Source organism: Tribolium madens, unplaced genomic scaffold (genome assembly GCF_015345945.1).
Source record: "Tribolium madens isolate multiple individuals breed KSU strain unplaced genomic scaffold, Tmad_KSU_1.1 Scaffold_11;HRSCAF=98;Tcas5.2_LG3b, whole genome shotgun sequence".
Classification (NCBI taxonomy): domain Eukaryota; kingdom Metazoa; phylum Arthropoda; class Insecta; order Coleoptera; family Tenebrionidae; genus Tribolium; species Tribolium madens.
In genome coordinates, this window is record NW_025400975.1 from 2,530,826 (window position 1) to 2,551,952 (window position 21,127).

At 31.2% G+C, this 21,127-nt stretch overlaps 2 protein-coding genes across 4 annotated transcripts in view; one reads left to right on the plus strand and one right to left on the minus strand.

Moving 5' to 3' along the window:
- On the plus strand, positions 1-20,194 carry LOC123015975 (ubiquitin carboxyl-terminal hydrolase 47). 3 transcript variants are annotated; one of them, XM_044416117.1, is made up of 12 exons: positions 1-85; positions 335-405; positions 636-824; positions 4,713-5,189; positions 7,966-8,456; positions 8,513-8,724; positions 11,145-11,843; positions 11,898-12,073; positions 12,127-12,343; positions 12,398-12,598; positions 15,411-16,437; positions 19,589-20,194. In XM_044416117.1, exons 2-12 carry the CDS (start codon positions 358-360, stop codon positions 19,761-19,763), a joined length of 3,912 nt encoding a protein of 1,303 aa, XP_044272052.1. In that variant the 5' UTR covers positions 1-85; positions 335-357; the 3' UTR covers positions 19,764-20,194. The 3 variants fall into 3 exon arrangements, with proteins under 3 accessions (XP_044272052.1, XP_044272061.1, XP_044272043.1); XM_044416126.1 differs by lacking the exon at positions 1-85 and adding an exon at positions 206-224; XM_044416108.1 differs by lacking the exon at positions 1-85 and having other exon boundaries at positions 260-405.
- The window catches only part of LOC123015991, a 13,926-nt gene continuing 12,944 nt past the window's right edge, over positions 20,146-21,127 (minus strand). The window contains exons 3-4 of the mRNA XM_044416137.1: positions 20,734-20,859; positions 20,146-20,687 (exon numbers count right to left, since the gene is read on the minus strand). Of these exons, the coding sequence (XP_044272072.1) occupies positions 20,218-20,687; positions 20,734-20,859 (596 nt within the window). The 3' untranslated portion in view covers positions 20,146-20,217. The remainder of the gene's footprint in view (positions 20,688-20,733; positions 20,860-21,127) is intronic.

Sequence of the window (21,127 nt, forward strand, 5' to 3'; positions counted from 1 at the left end):
TTGGCTAGAGTGCAAATGGGCAATGGCGAAAATGGTGGGCAAGATGGCGCGTGATGAATTTTAACACATGTCAAAAATTGTTGCGGTAAGACAATTCCTGTGAATAAAAAAACCCAAACAGGTTTGGTTGTCGCCTTTTGATGGTGTATTTCACTCCGGCAATTTCCGGTACGAGTCTGTGATGCGGAAGTGCGATAAATTTTCGGGATGACGTAAACATTTTGGTATGAAACTGCCTTTTGAGTGAAAATACTGGAAAATTCAGCGTCACAAACGTCACACGATGATATGTGAAGTGTAATTTATCGTTTGTGATGAATGGTTTGTGTTTCAGATTTCCAGAGGCGTCGCTTAAAAATGAGGAGGAAATGTGAGGATGTTTTGGACTCTTCGTCCGATTACGGTGTAAGTACCTAACACTTGGACTTATTTGGTTATTATAAAATAAGTCCGGTTTGTGGACTATATTTGCGTACACATGTCTTTCTATAATTATCTCCTGGCTCTCTTCCAAAAGCTGCGTTTAAATGTCCACTAGTTTGTGTCTAACTTTGTATAATTCAATTTTTATATTGTACTACTTTAACGGATTACACTGGCGAATCGCCAAAGTTTCAGTTTTTTTTTTCTTTCAGCCGATGAGTACTGAAGATGTTCAAGTGGACGTGAAATATAGTGATGATCTTGGACACAAAAACCCAAAACATCTTCTTTTAAACTCGGCCACCACAGTGGCAAGCATTGAAATGTTTGTTCGAGATGAGTTTCCAAACGATCACGAAACTCTTGATCTTGTACTCCAATGTGAGGAGGATGGAAAAGAAGTAAGTTTCGCCACAAAACACGATTTAGTATTGCGGAATACGAAATTAAATATCGTAACTTAATATGCAAACATCTAACTGTTTTACTAACTGCATTCTTTATTTGCTTGTACATAAATTAAGGCGTTAGTTGATTGATTAGATTCAAGGTTGTGTCTTGCAAACAATTTTTTTCTGTTATTTGAGGAAATAAAATCGATTTTATAAAAATAGAATTGAACAAATAATTGATCTTTAGAAATATACAGGCTGTAACGAAAAGATGCGGATAACGAGTAACCTGAGATTCCTCAAGTCAATGAAATTAGGATTGTTTTGTTTAAATAAATAAAAATTGTAATAAATATAATTAAATAAATAATAATTAATTACATTATTGTTAACACAAACATACATAAAGAAACTATTTTTTTATTACAATTTTTTGAACAGTAATAATAAATAGCTAGCTTCCGAAATTTTGACGTATGCTTAAATTACACTGGTCAACAAATTTGAACAAATTTTTGGTAACATTGATTAAACTACCTTCCACGTTTATGATTTCGGAAATTTTCACAAAAATGTCTCAACACGTATCATTCGTATGTTACCAACTTCGTTCTGACACCCATGTTAAAGCAAGAGTACTGAAAATAATTCAACTATTTAATTTTTTATTATAAGCATACAATATTTTAATAAACTAACTTTAGAAACATCAAAAAAGTCGTATATTACAAAAAAAAAGTGAAATCTCAACATTTTCTTTTGTTAGGTGCGTTACTGTCGCATTTTAAAAAAGCTGGAAGGGTTCCAGCGGCCTTGATAGCGTTCTTTCATCTTTCTGATGTCTTTTTGAAACCTCTCCCCTTGTTCGTCACTGACAGCCCCCAGATTTATTGGAAAAAAATCCAAGTGAGAGGGCAGAAAATGTATTAATTAAATTATTGGTAAAAAATGCAACAAATAAACGGTACGTCTTATCAAAAAACTAAATGCATTTTGTTATTTCGGAAGTAAAAAACTACTATTGACCAAATTGTCATCAATGTTACCGAACCCTTGTTGACCTGTGTTATTTTTTACTTTAAAGCTAAGGCCGATATAAAAGAAAAAAAACAACAAAATTGTTTAAAAATAATGTATTCTTCGAATAAAAAACAAGTAAGTAAACAAGTAAAAACAGGTAAGTATTATTGTTAAGTACAGTGCGATCAAAAAGTCTGTCTATCAAGCAATCTTAGAAATTTAAAACGTATGTCGGTTGAAGATAAAATGTCGCAATGAGAAATGTCAAAATATTTTTTATGTAAATTATGACAGGAAACCGTGGTAAACAATTTTTATGAATAAACACCAACAAGATCTCATTTTAGTTTGTTTTGAGACGTTTCATAGGATAATTCAATTTAATTATCTCAATGTTTTAATTTTTATAAAATAATTTTTTGACATCTAGATAACATACGAACTGCCATGCAACATACGTCCTCAACTAGGACGCCTACTTGATAGAAAGACTTTTTGATCGCACTGTACTTAACAATAATAATAAAACAAAAGATTTGCACCACACTCTGTGGTTTTGATATCAAATTGCCTGTTTCATAAAAATCAATTATTAAAGAAAAACAAAAATAACTTTTAAGGTTTTGGCGTCCTCTAAATACGCGAACCAATATACAGGGTGTGTCAGAACAGGCGCCCCAGAGAAAGAAGTAAGGTAAGATTTCAGAAAACAGAAAAAAATAATTTTCTATGTTTTTTTGATACTGCCTAACAGAAAAGGAAACAAGGAATTCGTACCTTTACTAAGTAATTACGAACCAACATGTACAAGATCGTCATTAACACTAAATAGGCATTAAAATTTTGCGCTCATTTGTAAATTTTGGGGCTAGCTTAGTACTCCAACTAAAAAAAAAATTCTAACTTTATTAATCGTTGAGCGATTTTCTTGAAATTTTTAATGTTTCTCTAATTTGCCACAGCTGGCAAAAAAAAACACAAAAAAATTGTTTTTTGTTTGAGAATTTGAATTTTTTTGAACCATTTTGAATCAGAAAATTGTTCATTACGGCATTGATATGGTTCAAATTGTTCTAAATTTTGTACGGATTGTAAATAAAGAAACCAATCTGTTGAATTATTATGTACTTTTGAAATTTTTTTCGAAGATTCGACAAGCGGTTTTAGCCTTCATTTGTAAATTTTGGGGCTAGCTTAGCACTATAACTACAAAATTGCTTTAACTTCATTATTTATTAACCGATTTTGTTCACATTTTTAATATTGGCAGTTATTCATTTTAAATGAGCCACCACTGGCAAAAAAATTGAATTCTTTTTTGAACCATTTGATTTTTTGTGCTAAGTTTTGCACTAATTGTATAGTGAGAATCAACCTGTCGAATTATGGATTTTTGGTTACCGCGATAGTGTTAATTGTGAATGGGAAATGATTATTATTGGTCCTTGTAATCGGCCAATAATTAACAAATGTGACCAACCAATCAAATTCAAGATTTTGCAAAAATCTCACGGATTATCAATAAAAACTGTTTTAATTCAATTCGAATTTGCTTTGAAAAAGACACAAAAAATAATAATTTTAAATTGATTTTATCAATTTGCCACGAAAAATTGAAGTTAAATAAGGGACTATATCGTCAATTTTTTTGTCAGTAGATTCCAAAAAAAAATGCAGATTAAAGATTTATTTGACTTTAAAAAAAAACGTTTGATTTTCTTGAAGAGTGTGAGCTACATTGTCGCGAAATGTCAACAACTGTCAGAAGTGTCAGATTGAATGATTGAAAGCCAACGCATTCTTAGTGATGTTTTTCTTTAAAACGTTAATTTAGGCACTTTTAGACCCTTTTTTTTCTCTATGAAACTCTACTACTTTGAAGAATTATGATTGAGTTTTGTTTTTTACTTTCACCCAATCTCTACCTTTTGCCGTTTTTTACTTTTAGTGCTTCCAAATTTTCCTACAGGTAAAACAATTATTATTGTGTCACAAAGATGGTTAAATAACGTTTTACACGGGTGTGAGAGCGTTCAAGCTATCACGTTAATTAAAACTAATTAAGTCTAGTTACCAAGGTAAATTTAAAGATAAGGGTTTAAAAAATACGATTTACATTTTAAACAAGTAAGCAAAGTGGGAGATAAGAGCTATTTATGTTGTATTTTTTTTGAATGTCACGTTTTTGCAACCTTTACTTTAAATAATGAAATTGTTGTTTCTAAGTAAATAATTGGAACAGTCTGTTTTATCATTTTTTTTTTATAATAAAAGGTTGGAAAGTACCAAGTTTAGAATATTTTTAATGCAATATAAGACCTCTTTACAATCCCTAAATCGTAATTCCGAATCTATTATAATTCCAATTTTTTTTTGTATACAGGGTCCGCCAGAACTCGCGCACCAGAGAAAATTTTCAAGTAAGGTAAGACACCAGGAACATGAAAAAAATGTTTAAAAAATTCTATCTGTCAAAAAATTTTATGTTTAAAAAATTCTATCTGTCAAAAAATTTTGACATTTATTTTTTAACATTTGACATTTTTTTTATATCTATTTAATGATACAGATGATCTTGTATATGTTTTTTTTTACAATTATTTAGTAACGAGACAAAAATTTTGCCAATAAAATCTACAAATAACATTGAACAGAGTTACAATTTAGGATACAGCTTCCTTGTTTCCCCCTTTAATAGCCTATAGCAAAAAAACTTGGAAAATTATTTTTCTAACAGAAATAGCATTTTTTTCATGTTCCTGGTATCTTATAGCATTTTTCTCTGGGGCGCGAGTTCTGGCGCACCCTGTATTACCAATTTTGAGTTTATTTAAATTAAATAATTTTCTGATAATTTTTATTGGGCAATTTTTCTAGATTTGCCTCAGCGACCATAAAGCCAGCTGCATGGGCGACCTTGGCATCAACCTGAATCCCGGCCACAACTACACCATTCTTGTTTCACCATCGGAGAAGCGTAACATGTCTTTATACGTCAATGACGTTACCGAAGACGATTTACTATTAGGCGCTTCGGCAAGTCCAACAACAGGTGAAGTTTTATCGTCTAGTGCAAGCGACAGTGCTGCACCCATCGACGATTATCCCGAACATGGACATTGTTCGCGATGTCATGATGAATCGTCCAATAACGTGGAGGCGATGAGTGTTGTCGAAACGACGAATTACGTCGGTTTAGTCAACCAAGCAATGACCTGCTATTTGAACAGTCTAGTTCAAGCGTTGTTTATGACACCTGAGTTCAGAAACGCCATCTATAATTGGGAGTTTGATGGGCAAAATGAGGCCAGGTCTATTCCATATCAGTTGCAGAAGTTATTCCTCAATTTGCAGGTGATTAATAAAATTGGGTGCTTGAAAAATATTGTGTTTTGAATATTGAAACATATTTAAAATAGTCTACGTCACGTTTAAGAAATATGTAATTAACAAAAATACAAAAACCGCCCAACAAATTACAAATGGGTTGTTTTACCTTGAATAGTAATCTAACATATTTTTATCCCCAAAGCCTTGATGCCAATCTTATGCTGCCTAAGTTTTTAAAAAAAGTCCAAATGCGAATCAATGAAATGTATTTTACGAGAAAGACCCATTTAGACCCATCTGGTGATAATATTGCAATAATTCAGCAACAATTTGAATTTTAAATAATTTTTTTAGGCATTCGTGCAGAAAGCAGAAAAATTATCGTTCGTAACAGAAAACTGTGATGTGATAAAAAATAATTAACTATTAACTTTGTTTAATTACATTTATTTAATTCATGAAATTCATTTTGTTCCTATTTTGTTACTATTTTTCGCCTTGTTTCTTGGTAAAAACGAGATTTATCAAAATCGACAAAAACATATTTGTGATCAATTTTTTTGCTTTATTGTAGCCACAGAGTGGAAAATAACGCATTTCCAAGTCTGATTTTACAAATTTTCACTCCCTTCTACATTTTTTTCAAATTTTGTTATTAAAAAACGCTTCTAAATTAATGGAAAATACGCAGCTTTGCTCTAATTTTAATTTGTTACCTTGTTTTGGCAAAATCTTTCGAATTGAGTAAGTTTCTCAATAAAAACGTTTAAAATTCATTTAAATAGTCTAATGGTCTAATTTTTATCTTGGTTTGTTAAAATTTACCGAATTTTGATTAAAGTCTTGCAAAACAGAAAATAACCCATTACAAATCTAATTTTGCATTTTTTTGACTTGTCTTCGAATTCAGTCTTACTACATATGCTCGAAATTCAAAAAAAACCTCATATTTTTGTTCCAATTTTTGCTTTGTTTCGTCAATATTTGCCGAATTCTGTTTTTGTACTCCTAATTTTGCATTTTTTTGTCTTATTTCTCAGTGAAAAACGCATTGAATATGCGAAAACAACGCATTTTCAAGCCTAATTAATTTTTTTAAATTCTGTCATTAAAAACACTTCTGAATTCATGGAAAATACACAGTTGTGCTCCAATTTTGCAATTTTGTTTTGACAAAATCTTTCAAATTTAGTAAGTTTCTCAGTAAAAACGCTCAAAATTCATTGAAATAAAAGAAAAAACACACTTTTGGTCTAATTTTTGTCTTGGTTTGTTAAAATTTACCGAATTTTGATTAAAGTCTTGCAAAACAGAAAATAACCCATTGCAAATCTAATTTTGCATTTTTTTGACTTGTTTTCGAATACAGTCTTACTAAATATACTCGAAATTCAAAAAAAAACTTATATTTTTGGTCCAATTTTTGCTTTGTTTCGTCAATATTTGCCGAATTTTGTTTTTCTACACCTGATTTTGCAATTTTTTGTCTTGTTTCTCAGTGAAAACAACGCATTTTCAAGCCTAATTAATTTTTTTTTAATTCTGTCATTAAAAACACTTCTGAATTGATGGAAAATACACAGTTGTGCTCTAATTTTGCAATTTTGTTTTGACAAAATCTTTCAAATTTAGTAAGTTTCTCAGTAAAAACTTTCGAAATTCATGAAATAGACGAAAAAATACATTTTTGGTCTAGTTTTTGCCTTGTTTGGTTAAAATATAACGAATTTTGATGAAGAAGCTTTGTAAACCAGAAAAATACGCGTTTTTAACCTAAATTTGCAATTTTTTGACCTGTTTTTGAATTTAGACTCGTAACTATGCTCGAAATCTAAAAAAAAATCGAAAAAAAATTCATATTTTTGGTCTAATTTTTGTTTTGTCAAGATTTATCGAATTTTGAGTTTCTCGGAGAAAAGAAACTCTTGTAAAATAGAAAATAAGATATTCTACACCTAATTTTGCAATATTTTGCCTTGTTTCTTAATGGAAAACTAATTTGTAAAAATCAACAAAAATAACGCATTCTTGACCCATGTATTTTTTGCCTTATTTTAAATACTAAATACATAGTTCGAATTTAGTAAGTTTGTCATGGAGAAAAACTCTTAAATTCATAGAAAAATAACATTTTTTGATCTAATTTTGCAATTTTCTATTCTGTTTTTGTAAAATAGTTCGAATGTTGCATGTTTCTCAGTGAAAAACGGTTTGAATATGTGAAAACAACACATTTTCAAGTCTAATTTTAAATTTTTTTAATTTTGTTATTAAAAAAAAACACTTCTGAATTCATGGAAAATACACAGTTGTTTCACGTAAAAACGCTCGAAATTCATAAAATAGTCGGAAAAAAAATACTTAATTTTGATGAGAAACCCTTACAAAATATGATAGAAAATAACTCATTTTAAACCTAATTTTGCGATTTTTTTGACTTGTTTTTGCAAAATATTTCAAATTTTGTGAGTTGTTGGTGGAAACACTATTTAGAAAAGAAGGGAAAATAACGCATTTTAGTCTTAATTTAGTAATTTTCTATTTAGTTATGGTAAATTTTAGTACGTTTCTTCTAGAAAATTAGGGCGTGTTTTTTTCAATTTATTTAATTTACATTGTCGACAAATTGACTCACTTAGGAAATATTCTTTAGATCAGAATAACATTTTGATTAAGGCTATTTGTTTGAGTGATGAAAATTTAACACCACTAAATTTAATTAATCCAAACGTAAATGAAATGATAATTAACGAAATTCATTTTAATAACATTATTAATAAATTACATTTGTGGTTTTTAGACGTCAACGAGGTCAGCTGTGGAGACCACCGACTTGACCACTAGTTTTGGTTGGCAAGGTAGCGAAGCCTGGCACCAGCACGACATCCAAGAGCTGTGTCGTGTCATGTTCGATGCATTAGAACGCAAATTTAAAGACACCAAACAAGCAAATCTTATCAATGATTTGTACGAAGGCACCATGTTAGATTATGTCAAGTGTTTAGAGTGCGGTACAGAAAAATCCCGCGAGGATACCTTTCTGGATATTCCACTACCGGTCAGACCATTTGGTAGTACAGTAGCCTATAATAGTGTCGAAGAAGCTTTAAGAGCATTTGTTCAACCTGAAACTTTAGAAGGAAATAATCAATATCATTGCGAAAAATGTAATAAGAAGTGCGACGCACACAAAGGTTTGAAATTTATAAAATTTCCTTATTTACTCACATTGCATTTAAAGAGGTTCGATTTTGACTACAACACAATGCACAGAATCAAGTTGAACGATAAGTAAGAATTGGTAGTGGAAAATTGTGTGATGTGTGATTGATGATGGTTTTTTGCAGGGTTGTCTTTCCTGAAAAACTTAATTTAAATTCTTTCGTGCCTAATAATAGGAGTGAAAACGATGGTTTAGAGGAGAGAGATACAGTTGTAAGGTGTGATGAGTGTAGTACGACGGATTCAGGCTCGGCTTTGGATGATGAGAGTTGTCAGGGTACTGATTTGTCTTCCAATGTTAACGATCATGATGAGAACTGCGAGGATAGCGATGAAGGTAATTTATGGAAAAAATCTGTTGTTAATTTGGTGACAAAATATAAAAAATAATAATAGCAATATTTTTGAAATAAAAAGAGGGATTACAAAGAATTTGTAGAGAATTAAATTCTCTATAGTAAAAATCACGAGGGTAGACTGGTACGTCATCAATTTCATTTTTTTCTTACCAACACAAAAGTGAAATAAAAAATTCTATCACAATGTAAATTGAAACAATTAAAGGGTCTCTAAGGATGGTAGCTTTGAACATTAATTTAAATTCCAGGTGAATAAAAAGTATGGAACCAAACGTTTTTTGCTTAAACTAAAGTACTATAAAAATGTGATGGTTTAACAAGAATAAAATTTTTCGAAATTTCCTTTTGTTTTTGAGTTCTACAAAAAAAAATTTTTTTTTTAAATGGCAACCCACTATAAAATCATTTTTCTCATAAAAGCTATACTCGAAGGATTACAACTATCTGCTTAAAATTAAAATTTTGACAAAAAAATCGCATAGTTCAAAAACAAAACAAAATTTCGTTCTGAAAATACGATCACATTTTTTATATTACTTTAATTTATATTAATTATTATTTTCTGGAGGCAAATGATTAAAAATAAATCCGCTTGGTTCCATACTTTATATTCACCCTGTATGTACTTCAACTACACCACTTAAATGTCATGTTGGTGTCTTTTTGGTATAATTTACAAGTATTTTTCGTTTATTGGTTAATTTATTGCTTTTGTTCTGCGTCTTAATAGTTTCTTTTAATAATTTCTTACGATTAAGTAGCTTCTATGAAATCAGACATAAATGCACTTGTGATAGTGTAAAAAATTGATGAGGGGTCACCGATAAAAATTAGCCCTCCCATCATCCTTTATTTATTCTACAAAAAATGGGGCCAATCTTATAAAAAAAAACATTCATATGCTGTTTTAGTACTTTACATATTGTGTCTGCTATGGCACAAACCACACTCTGTAAATAAAATTGTGATTATTTGAGGTAAATATGAGCGTTGTTTAAGAAGTCCATTATTTAATGAAGTAATTAACAGTACAAATCGACGCATTATTATGACTCTCACATAAGTAATTTTCTGGTTTTCATAAGATCAAAATAAAAGCTTCTTAACGTTTACTGTTTGTTTTCGAAGGATGTAAGATGCAACTTTGTTTTGTAGACGTCTTGAATTTCAACATTTTCTTTTCTCTTACCTGGAAGAATGCTTAAGATGCTCTAGAAAATGGTAAAAACGTAATATTAATAATTCTGTAAACTGAATTGTTTTTTCATAACCACTTTTTTGTTTCCTCTCACAGTAATCTCAAAAAATTTCTTAATTGAAAAAAAAATCAGTGAAAGCAACTTGAAAATGATATGTCACTTGACCCGTTTTTCTATTTAAATTTTTTGAACGGGTGGAATGCAAAATAACTTTGAAACTTTAAGTTAAAATTGATTGTTTCGCATTTTGTACAAAATCGGAGATTTTAGAGGGTGCAAATTTTAATTGGGACAGCCTGTATATTGTACAGTATATATTTTACGTCAAAACTGCAAAGGAAAAAAAATTTTTGCTTTACCTGAAACGAATAAATCTATAATTAAAACTTAATGATTTTGACTCAGTGGAAAGAAAAGTTCATTTTTCTCTTGATTTTGAACTTGCAATTATTTTTCTCTGCGTTTTAAATCCCATCATATGGCGGTTTTACTTTTTTGACAAATGAGTTTACGTTAAATAACAAAAATGTTTGTGAAAAACATAATTTTAATAAATGGCAACTCAAAAAAAACAGATTTAAGATAAAAAAATACAAAGTCATTTTTAACAAGAATAGTTATTATTCAATTAATTATTTAAATGTGATGAGAAAAGTTTAAAATTAAAATTAAGAGAAAAATTAACTTTTTTTCTACCGAATCAGAACAATGAAGTTTTAATTAACCTTTCAGATTAAGCAACAAATGTTTTTTTTTTGAAGTTTTAGCGTAAAATCAAAGAACAATTTTTCCTCTTGTTTTTTTTTAATTTGAATATTAAAAGGGTAAGTTTTGTAAGAGGGTGTTTTTTTTAATTTCAAATTTTGTCAGTATTTTTAACGGAAGTAAGCACGTGGGGTATAAGATAAAATAATTGTTCTTGACTTGGATCAATCCTTGTGACTTAAATTCACCTTTAAATTGTCCAAAATTAAAGATACATTTATGCAATTATACATTTTGAAATTTTTGGGGTTTGGAAGGCGTAAAAATTTGGGGATAACATTTTTGGATTTCTAACGTCCTGGATTTGGTCAATGTTTTGACATTTTTACCTCTAACTTACTTCCTAAATAGTAAAAAAAATGATTCTGATTAATGATTTACAATAAGAAAACTATTTTTTAAGTAAATTAACACTGAATAATTTTTTGTACCAGGAATCGACGTGAGTTCCGGCAACGTGCACCCCGAAAACGACGCCAAAGGCCCCTACATCTACGAACTGTTCAGCATAATGATCCACTCTGGGAGCGCCTCTGGTGGTCATTACTACGCTTACATCAAAGATTTCGACAAGAACCAATGGCTGTGCTTTAACGATCAAAGCGTAAACCGGATAACTGAAGACGATATTAAGAAAACCTACGGTGGTGGCCCTCAAAAAGGCTACTATTCGGGCGTCTACACCTCGAGCACGAACGCCTACATGTTGATGTACCGTCAAATCGATAAAGACCGAAACTGCACCGCTATGAAAGTCGAGGAATTTCCACCTCACATGCAAAAATTGCTTCAGAATATGAGAAATAAAGAGAAGACTGATAGATTGAACAAGGAGAAACAAAACAATTCGTTTCGGATGACTGTCAATTGTTATCATCCGAATACGGAGGAGATGATGGATGTGAGGATCAACTTGTATTTGGATTCGACGTTGGAGGATGCCATCCAGATGGCGCATCGACGCTTCAAATTGGAAGGGATTGTGGATGTTGACGATTGCAGGATGGTTATTTTTAATAAGAAACAATCATGTATCGACTGTAGTTTCGAGTCCGATGACATTAAATTCTGTGATATTGACGATAAATATAAAGTGTGTTATCAGGAATGGTTATTAGACATCAGGGAGCCAGGTGAGTGTTTTTCCCCACTTGTTTGATTTGTTTTCTGACTTGTGTGGTTTAAAGGAACGGAGTTTAAAACTTATAAGAAAGGTGGGATGAATAAGAGGACATATTTCGTAAATATCGAAACAGAAGATGTTCGAGAGCCTTTTATGGTGCGAATTGACGACGGCGATACTGTTAGAGACTTGAAGAGTAAAATAACCGAACAATTGGGAGTGAACGTTAACAATATCCAAGTATAAGAATAATCCTGACACAAGTTGAATAACTATTTTTTTGTGTTGTTTAGGTTGCAATTGCGAAATTCTGTAATGAAGCTAAATACTTGGATGATGATAATGTGACAATTGCCGTTGATAATACTTCCCCTGATTTCAAACTATACGTCACCAATATCATTGATGAGGATCCAGACAAGAGTTTCGAGAATTCTAAATTTAAGAAAATCATTGATAGGTTTGAAAATATTGTTTATTTGAGTGTTTTGTTGCCAGACACAGATCCAGGTAATTAATATTTTTTTTTTCATTTTTGATTGATTTATTTATTTGATTTTGTAGTGACTATTGATGGTTTGTTTATACCGAGTTTGGATTCTGATAAGTTGGATGCTGTGACTACGGAACGAACTAACTCGCCTAGTCTTAGAGTTTCACCACAACCGGGCATTTTGAGTTGTGGTGATAATTTTGGTGATCAGAGCAACAGTGAAGATAGTAGTTTGAGTGATAGCGATAGGACGCTTGTAGGAGACGCACCAGGTATTTAATTGGGGTTTATTTGTGATTTTTTCGAACGTAAATGAGGGATTTGTTGTAATTTGGGGGGCCAAAAGATAAATCTTTTCTTTATTGAAATAAATTATTCAATTCGATTTCAGAGTACCCTACAAATTTGAAATTTTTTGTCATTTAACTGAAAAGTGGTTTTTATAATAAAATAGGGTCAAACATTAATAACAAACAACTTTTGATTTTAATAATTACAATTGTTTTAATAATTGAAAAGTGCTGGATGAAGTTTTACGTTTGTTCAGTTTTGGGAGCGTATACAAAAAAGCTGTTTTATTTATTTTATGGAGTCACCGAAGTCCCTTAATAAAATTTTTAGGACCTCTAGACATGTAAAAAATATTTTTGATTCCATTTTTTTTAATGTTATTTATTTTTGTCAAAATTTTGGCCGATTTTCGGTCGCCGGAGCGGTCTGTTGCCTATAACTCCGGAATTGTTGGTGGTAGCCCTTGTGTTTAGTACCATTTGAAAGCACTTTTAATTTTCTAAATTATAATAACAAAATCATTGTCTTTTAATAGACGCCAATCGACTTTCCGGAACATTTTACAGGTTTTCGTACGTATGGTTTAAAATATTAACCACTTTAGTGGTATACCACTTAATAGTGGTATAGTTGTAGTCTAGCAGAAATTGACAAAAAAAAGTTTTTTTTCTAACTTAATAAAGTAGTTATTATTTTAAAATAATTATTTTGGGTATTATTTTTTATATTTAGCCACTATTGTTGAGCAATAAATTATACATAGGTTTGAATGTGTTTTCTAAAAATTTTTGCGGACTCATTTACTATACCACACTCGGCTTTGCCTCGTCCGGGACAGTAGCAAATATAAATAAATAGGACAAGTCGAAAAATCAAGTAATTATTTTTCTATAAAATTTTGTTGTTTGAATTTGTCTTTATAGTTGTGGCATTTGCCGTACAGTTTTGTCGAATTTAAGTAAAAAAAATAATTTGAATTAGTGATATTGTGAAAAAGTTTTGTGCATGTTAAACTGCAATCTTATTGTTTAAACGATAAAAAAATACTTGTTTACGTTTCACTTTTTATTAATCAAAATTATATTAGTTTCTAACGTTTTTTCACACAATTTTTTGACGTCAAAGAATTAAATTCATGTAAAAACGGTGAAAATTGAATAAAATTTTATATTATATTTTATATTGAGTTTACAAGAGGCAAAATTTTTTATTTTTGATTTTACGCCAAAACTGCAAAAGAAAAACATTTTTTGCTTCACCTAAAACGAGGAAATCTGTACTTAAAACTTCATTATTCTGATTCACTGAAAAGAAAAGTTAATTTTTCTCTTGATTTTTAGGCTCTATCACATTGGCGGTTTTATTTATTTMACAACTACATGTCACTTTGACAATTAGTTTAATTTAATTTAATATTTTTTTTTCCTCTTGTAAAGTGACTTTCTCCAAGATAAAAATCAATTTTATCGTTTTATACAGGTGCGCCAGAACTCGCGCTTCAGAAAAAAATGTAAGTAAGATAAGACACCAGGAACATGGAAAAAATGTATTTAAAATTCTATCTGTCAAAAAATTTTGACATTTATTTTTTGACATTTTTTATGTTTATTTAATGATACTAATGATCTTGTATGTTTTTTTACAATTATTTAGTAAAGGTACAAAAATTTTGCTAATAAAAGCCACATTGAACAGAGTTACAATTTTGGATACAGCTTCCTTGTTTCTTCTTCTAATAACCGGTAGCTTAAAAAATTATTTTTCCAACAAATAAATAGAGTCAAAGTACAAAATTTTTGTAGATAACATTTTTTTAACATTTTTTTATGTTCCTGGTATCTTACCTTCATTATGTGGCATTTTTCTCTGGGGCGGAAGTTCTGGCGCACCTGTATAATAAATAAGTCTTGTTAAATCCTTATCTAAATTGAATTATTCTGTTTTATGTTGTGCAAAATTATTTACTCCCATTCAAATTACAATACTTATGGAAAGTAGGGGTGTCGCAGCTCAGTTTTCACTAGAAAAAACACTGTCTTATTTATTTCCGTTAAATTTTCGTGATTTTTAAAGTCGAAACATGCATTGTTTACTCAAGTCATCGTGCGTATTTTTTATTTTAAAATTTGGAAGTTAGTTCTATTTTTACTTATTTATAAACCAATAATAGCTGCTTTTGTGTTGCCATAACCGAAACTGTCAAATTTTGATTAACGTAAGCTCACTGAATGAAAAATGATCTAGATGCAAAACCTGAAATAGAAGTAAAAAATAAATTAACTTTGCAAAACCAAACTTTATCTAAAGCAGACTATATTTCCGATGTTATATTTTAAAATAGTCAGTAGTTATTTATAAAAATACATTTAAAGTTGAATTGTTAGGAAATTTGTTTGATCCAGATTTAGTGTTGGTTTCACCAATTCACAAATTTGACTTAACCTCAACCGTCATAAACATAAATATGGGTAGCATAAATGTTAATTAGTTGAAGGATATGTTTATTAATTAACTAGGGAACAAAAAAATATGTATGTGACTCTTGCAGAAAGCCGCATTAGCATCGCTTTCGGCGCTTGTTACATAAATAACTATTAAGTTACTAGACCGGTAATAACGTTTTTAAGGATGAGGTAGTAAATTACTCTGTAAACTATTTCAATTGTTATTCCAAATGATTTACTTTTAAATAATTATTGTTTCAGTATGTTCCAGAAATATTGAATTAATAATAAATTATTAACAAGACAACACACTTGATTACGAATAGTAAAAGCCTGAAAATGTTTTCAGGTGAATGCCAGGGCATTTTCTCGAGCAGTTCGACATCGCCGGCCGACCAGCACATGACCTCTCCCATGGACCCCACCGAAGACATGTACAACTACGACGTTCTCGGCAATCCGTCCGAAGAAATGCATTGGGATAATCACGCGACCGGTGTCATCCGAAACGCGACTTATTTCAAAGTTTTAAATACGCGCGACTGTAGACGTGGCGTTTCAGATGCGAATTACGCGAAAATCTGTAAAGTGTTTGTTGATAATCGTATGACTTTAGAGACGTTTAAAAAATGTCTAGAGTCGGTAGTTAGGGTTCCTAAGGAATATTTTAAAATTTACCGTCAGTATCCGAGTCCGGATGAGGAATGGTCGAATTTATCGGATACTTTGCGTCTAGCTCGCGATGGCCAAACACTAACCGTGAAATTGGGACGTGCTCTAGCGATAAACGAGTTCAGTTGTAAAGTTTATTTACTGCGTCCTGAAAGCACCGAAACCAATCATTTTCTATTCGAACATATCTTAACGAGAGGACAATCCGTGGGTCAAGTAAAAAAAGAGATTTTATTCAAGGCGAAAAAACAACATATGTTGGATATACCATATAATAAATGTCGATTGCGAGAGAAGTGTCTGAAAAAACCGCGGAAAGTGTATCTTGATGATCAAGTTTTCTCGGATGATATTTTGGTGTTGAGCAGTTATGAGATTTATCTACAGGAGTTACCCTACCCGGAGAAAGTTACATCGACCAATCAGCAAGCGTTATTTGCTAGACATTGGTGTCCAGCAACGATGACTCTACAACCTTTTCAGGAAGTCATCATAGATACACCAACCATGACTGAACTAAAAACGAAAGTGTCGGAACTTTCGAATATTCCGGTCGAACATGTTCAGGTAGCATTTGTCAAAAGTACATTTCCCTGCGATATGCATTTGTTAGATATACACACCGAGTTGGAGTGGGATCCCAACGTGACGCATTTGCACCAGTGGCCTCTGCAGGTGGACGATGGAACCGCCTTTTTCTACAGGTACACAAAAAAAAATTATATTCAGGTGTTTCAGTCAGTTGGTAAAGGAGTAATTCCACGACAAAACGATCACTTTTAAATCTCATTGGTTCCGATTTTCGTAAATTTGAGATATGTTATTGAATGCATAAACATAGTTTTTTATTTTTTAATGTATATTGATGATGATAATGTACAAAATTAAGTACCTGGATGCCAAAAAAAAACAAATTAAAAAATATATTTTTTAACTTTTTCAGGTACACACTTTAATATTAATAATTAATTATTGTAATATAATTAATTCCGTACAGGTACAGCTATTTACTGGATTTTAAAAATAATTATTTTTAAGTTGTTTAAAATAAATAAATATTAAAGTAACACTAAAGACAGTTTCATCGGTCTATGACCAATTATTATAGATTTCAGATTTTTTTTACTTTCTACGGTAATCTCAATAACTCCATGAACTCCTCATAAAATCTCGTACATTTTTGTCAATTTCAAAGCATCCTTAATATGAAATAGTCATTTTTTATTACTTATTTAGTGACATAATAGGTATATAAAGAAATAAATTACGAAAATAACATAATATTATAATGAACAAAGAAAAAGAACAACAGCAAATAATAAAAACAAAAGGAAAGTGAATAATACATACGATATTTTATTTATTTAATATTTCTTTAAGTATTTTTTTTATTTACCTTGGATGAACAATATACAGGCTGTTCCGTCTAAACCCCACTTTAGAAGTATTGGGAGTTGGAATAATTGTATTTATTTGAAAATTGGTATATAGCCATAAACCATTAAGTCCTCCTAAATGAAAATATTTTTAAGATGGCGGCACTTCCGGTTATACCGGAAGTCGGTCTCAACTTTCTTATTTTAAATGGAAAGGTATATTTTTTACTGCGTTTTTGGATTAATCGGGTTATTTTAAGGGAGTTTTCATCAGCTTTCCCTATACCTAAATTTAGCCGTTTATGAAATATTTGGAGTTTTTCAAAAAAATTTTGGATTTGCACCTTCCACTGTAAAAACCGGTAACTCTGCCATTTTTTTAGATTTTAAATTCCTTTTTTTTGGCGTTTGACGGGCCTGGTAACTAACCTCACTTTCGGTTTTTGTAATTTTTATCTTGATAGCTAGAGAAAAAATGACAACAAATCAAAATAATTTACTGAACTTATATAAAAACACGTATTGATGGCATTATTGTTTCGGAAAATCGACGCGAAAAATAAATTTCAACTAAAACTTTCAAATTTCAATCATAATGACAATAAAGCGTGGCTTACATTGACATTTTTTGAACTGACATAAATTTGATGTCCAAAATTCGGTGTCCGCAATTGTATTTAGTATTATTGACAAAACATATTGCAAAATTACTTTGTTTGTTCTATTGACAGCCTACTTTATCTATCTATTAGCGAAAATATTAATACACATTGTAAAAATATTATCAATATAAAAAATATCAATATAATGTTAAGCGAAAGTGGTTACGTAAATATGCTAGAAATACCCAATGACGTCACAAAGCCTACTAGCCGGAATATGAAGGTATTTACCTGATAAACCGAAGGATGTAAGTTCTAATCCCAATGAAAGCGATTTTTTGTTTTGTTTTTTCTCTTTTCATTTATAATAATCAAATCATCATCCATTATCTGGATGTTCTCAAAAAACAATTCAGTTTTTTTTAAGTTAGAATAATTATCAAAACAATGTAGGTATTCAAAACTATTTAGTAAATTGTATAGTTTCCATAATGATATTAAGTTCATTGGTTGTAAATAAAAAAAAATGTGGTAAACTTTACAAGAATAATGTCTGTATTCTTAGAAATACTACCAGCAAAACTGCTCAAAATATAAATTAAGGTAAGTGAAATGTGGGTTAATTTTTAACTCACCGTTTCTGAAAGAGTTAAACAATAGTACATTATAAGCTAACTGGTTGAAAGTACTGGGAATACGGTTAAAGATACAAGAAAAATATAAAGAAGATAGTTGTAGAGAATAAAATTTTCAAGAAAAAATTCGCGAGATGATACCTCTATCTTCAATGGTTTAGATCCTAAAGACGTCCAAGCGACAAATACGTGTCATTTTTACCGGTGGTCAAGAGATAGAAAATTAATTTAAACCTAAGCGGTTGAAGAGAATCTGCTACAAAAGCAATTGAACACTAATTTAGCAAAATATTATGCATAACTTAACAATTTAGAAGAAAAAATTCCCGTTTTTTTTGTAATTTTAACGTTGACTATCCTGCATATTACCGCCCAAGAAAAGTAATATTATTACTTCTCATGAGATTTAATGATGTGTTTCCCAACCTTTAAAAGGTTAGTAATCGGTATATTACATTAGTGATTGTGAATAAAAAAATTACAATTACGTAGATTTTTACAATTCTCAAAAAATTTATATAAAAGCCCTCACGTTTAGATTTAAAAGTGATCATTTTGGCGTGGAATTACTCAAAATCCATTATTCATCTTTAATTGTTAAAATTTATATAAGAAATTGATAAATACTATTGTAGCACGTCGTCTGAAATTATTTTCAAGTATACATACAGGGTATGTCAGAACTCGCGCCTCAGAGAAAAATTTCAAGTGTGATAAGACACTAGGAACATGGAAAAGGTGTTTAAAAAATTCTGTCTTTCAAAAAATTTTGACATTGACATTTTTTATGTCTACTTAATGATACTGATGTTCTTGTATATTTTTTTATGATAATTATTTAGTAAAGGTACAACAATTTTGCCAATAAAAGCCACAATTAACAGAGTTACAATTTAGGATACAACTTCCCTTATTTCCTCTACTAATTAGTCTGTACCAAAAAAACTTGTAAAATTATTTTGCAATAGAAATAGAGTCAAAGTGCAAAATTTAAACTTTCATAACTTCGAAATTTTTGTAGATAGAATTATTTTAACTTTTCTGGCGCATCCTGAATACTCGAAAATTTCAGGCGATGCACTAGTTTAGTATTTATCTATTTCCTATATAATTTCTTAATTTCTTTTGACAATTAAAGATCAATAATGTCTTTACCAACTCCGTGGAACATCTTTCTATCTACTGGTGTAAAAATTTTAAATTGGGAGAATTTTTGTAACAAATTTTCAATTTTCGTTTTAGAGATGGCCGCGAGAAGCTGAAGGAGTTGACGTACGAAGAGAAAAAGGAGATTAACATAAGAGAGAACACGCGATTGGGTCGAGTTCCTTTGAAAAGTTGTGCCACTTTGGAGAAATCGTTGCGAATTTATTTAGATAATTGGCCTTCTGAAGCGGAAGACAATTGTATAGACTGACATGCCAGTAAACAATACAATAATTCGTTACCTTACTGCGTCCTAAGCTAAATCGATGCCTCGGATGGACTGTTTTAAATAATAACTATTTTTTTTTAGCGAACGTCGAAATGGCATTGTTGTATTTAATTTTATAATTGTTGCATATGTGCTCTCGATTTTTGTTATTATATTTCATTTGTTTCATTTAAAAGTTATAAATTATTGTACATCTACTCCATCTTACGATTTGTAGTTTAGTTGTTTTTTGTTATGTCGGATTTATTTACTGGCATGGTTGAAACCCCATTTTGTAATTTCCCAAAATGAATTCCGGGGCCTTTGTGAAGACAAACGTTGATTTTGAGGAATTCATTTTGCTAACGCTTGTCATATACAGCTACTTTGTAAAAATATTTATTTGTGACTGATCAATAAAAACTTTACCTACATACATATTTTTTCATTATTTTAATCACACATAATCCGAGGGCACAGTCACAGTTTCGCTGATAACCGCAAGCCTTGGAGCCTTCTCCCCATCCCAAACGGGCATTGTTGCCAACCCCACCACTTCGTAAGCTCGATCAGGAACTGTGGTCACGGACAAATCCGAGTAGTAGGCGCTACTGGGGGCGCTGGACGAGGGGGCGTCAGGGTCGGCGTATGCAGAATTATTGTAAGCACTACTTCCGGTATTCCCCTCGAGTTCGGCGTAAAGGGCGTCGTCGACGCTGTTGTAAGGGTCCTCCATGTGGGTGTAGTGGTTTTCGACGAATGAAAGGGCAGGGTTTTCCAGCTGGGAGGGCCCCCCTGTTGACCGCCGCGACAGCCAGGACCAGACACCGGTCATGTTGTTGGGGTTGGGGGCGAAGTTCTGGATGTTGAGGGATTTGTCGTCGGAGACGGGGCTGCGTTCCAGGGTGGAGGGAGGGACTTGAGAGACTGAAATTTGATTGCCATTAAAAGCACTTAATTGTGATTTAAGTACCGTTAGCGTTGGGATTTTTCAATCGTTTGCAGTGGAGGACTATGATCATCACTATTGCACCCAGGACTGCGGACACCAGGGAAACTATGACTAAAGTGAGGACCCATCCGAGCTCATTTGAAGCTTCTGAAACAGAAATGTTCCAAACATTAAAAAACCGAACCAGCTCGATCCTCAGACTTGAATATATTAGATTTTTTCACTTGATAAAGTCCATTATTGTTTTCTAAGTGTTAAAATTATATAAAAAATTGAACGTTATTAATCTAGTGCTTCGCATAAAATTATTTTTAACTATACAGCGTGAACCAAAAATAAGTTATATTTATCGAGTGTTCCATTGAAAATTTGTAAGTTATTTAACAACAGCTTCTCAATTTTTATCTTTACAAAT

Excerpts from the sequence above, each read along its gene's own strand:
- LOC123015975 (XM_044416108.1), top strand. The coding sequence starts at position 319 with ATGGTTTGTGTTTCAGATTTCCAGAGGCGTCGCTTAAAAATGAGGAGG. Across the intron at positions 406-635 it reads ACTCTTCGTCCGATTACGGT|CCGATGAGTACTGAAGATGT; the intron begins GTAAGTACCTAA and ends TTTTTCTTTCAG. Across the intron at positions 8,725-11,144 it reads CTGCGAGGATAGCGATGAAG|GAATCGACGTGAGTTCCGGC; the intron begins GTAATTTATGGA and ends TTTTTGTACCAG.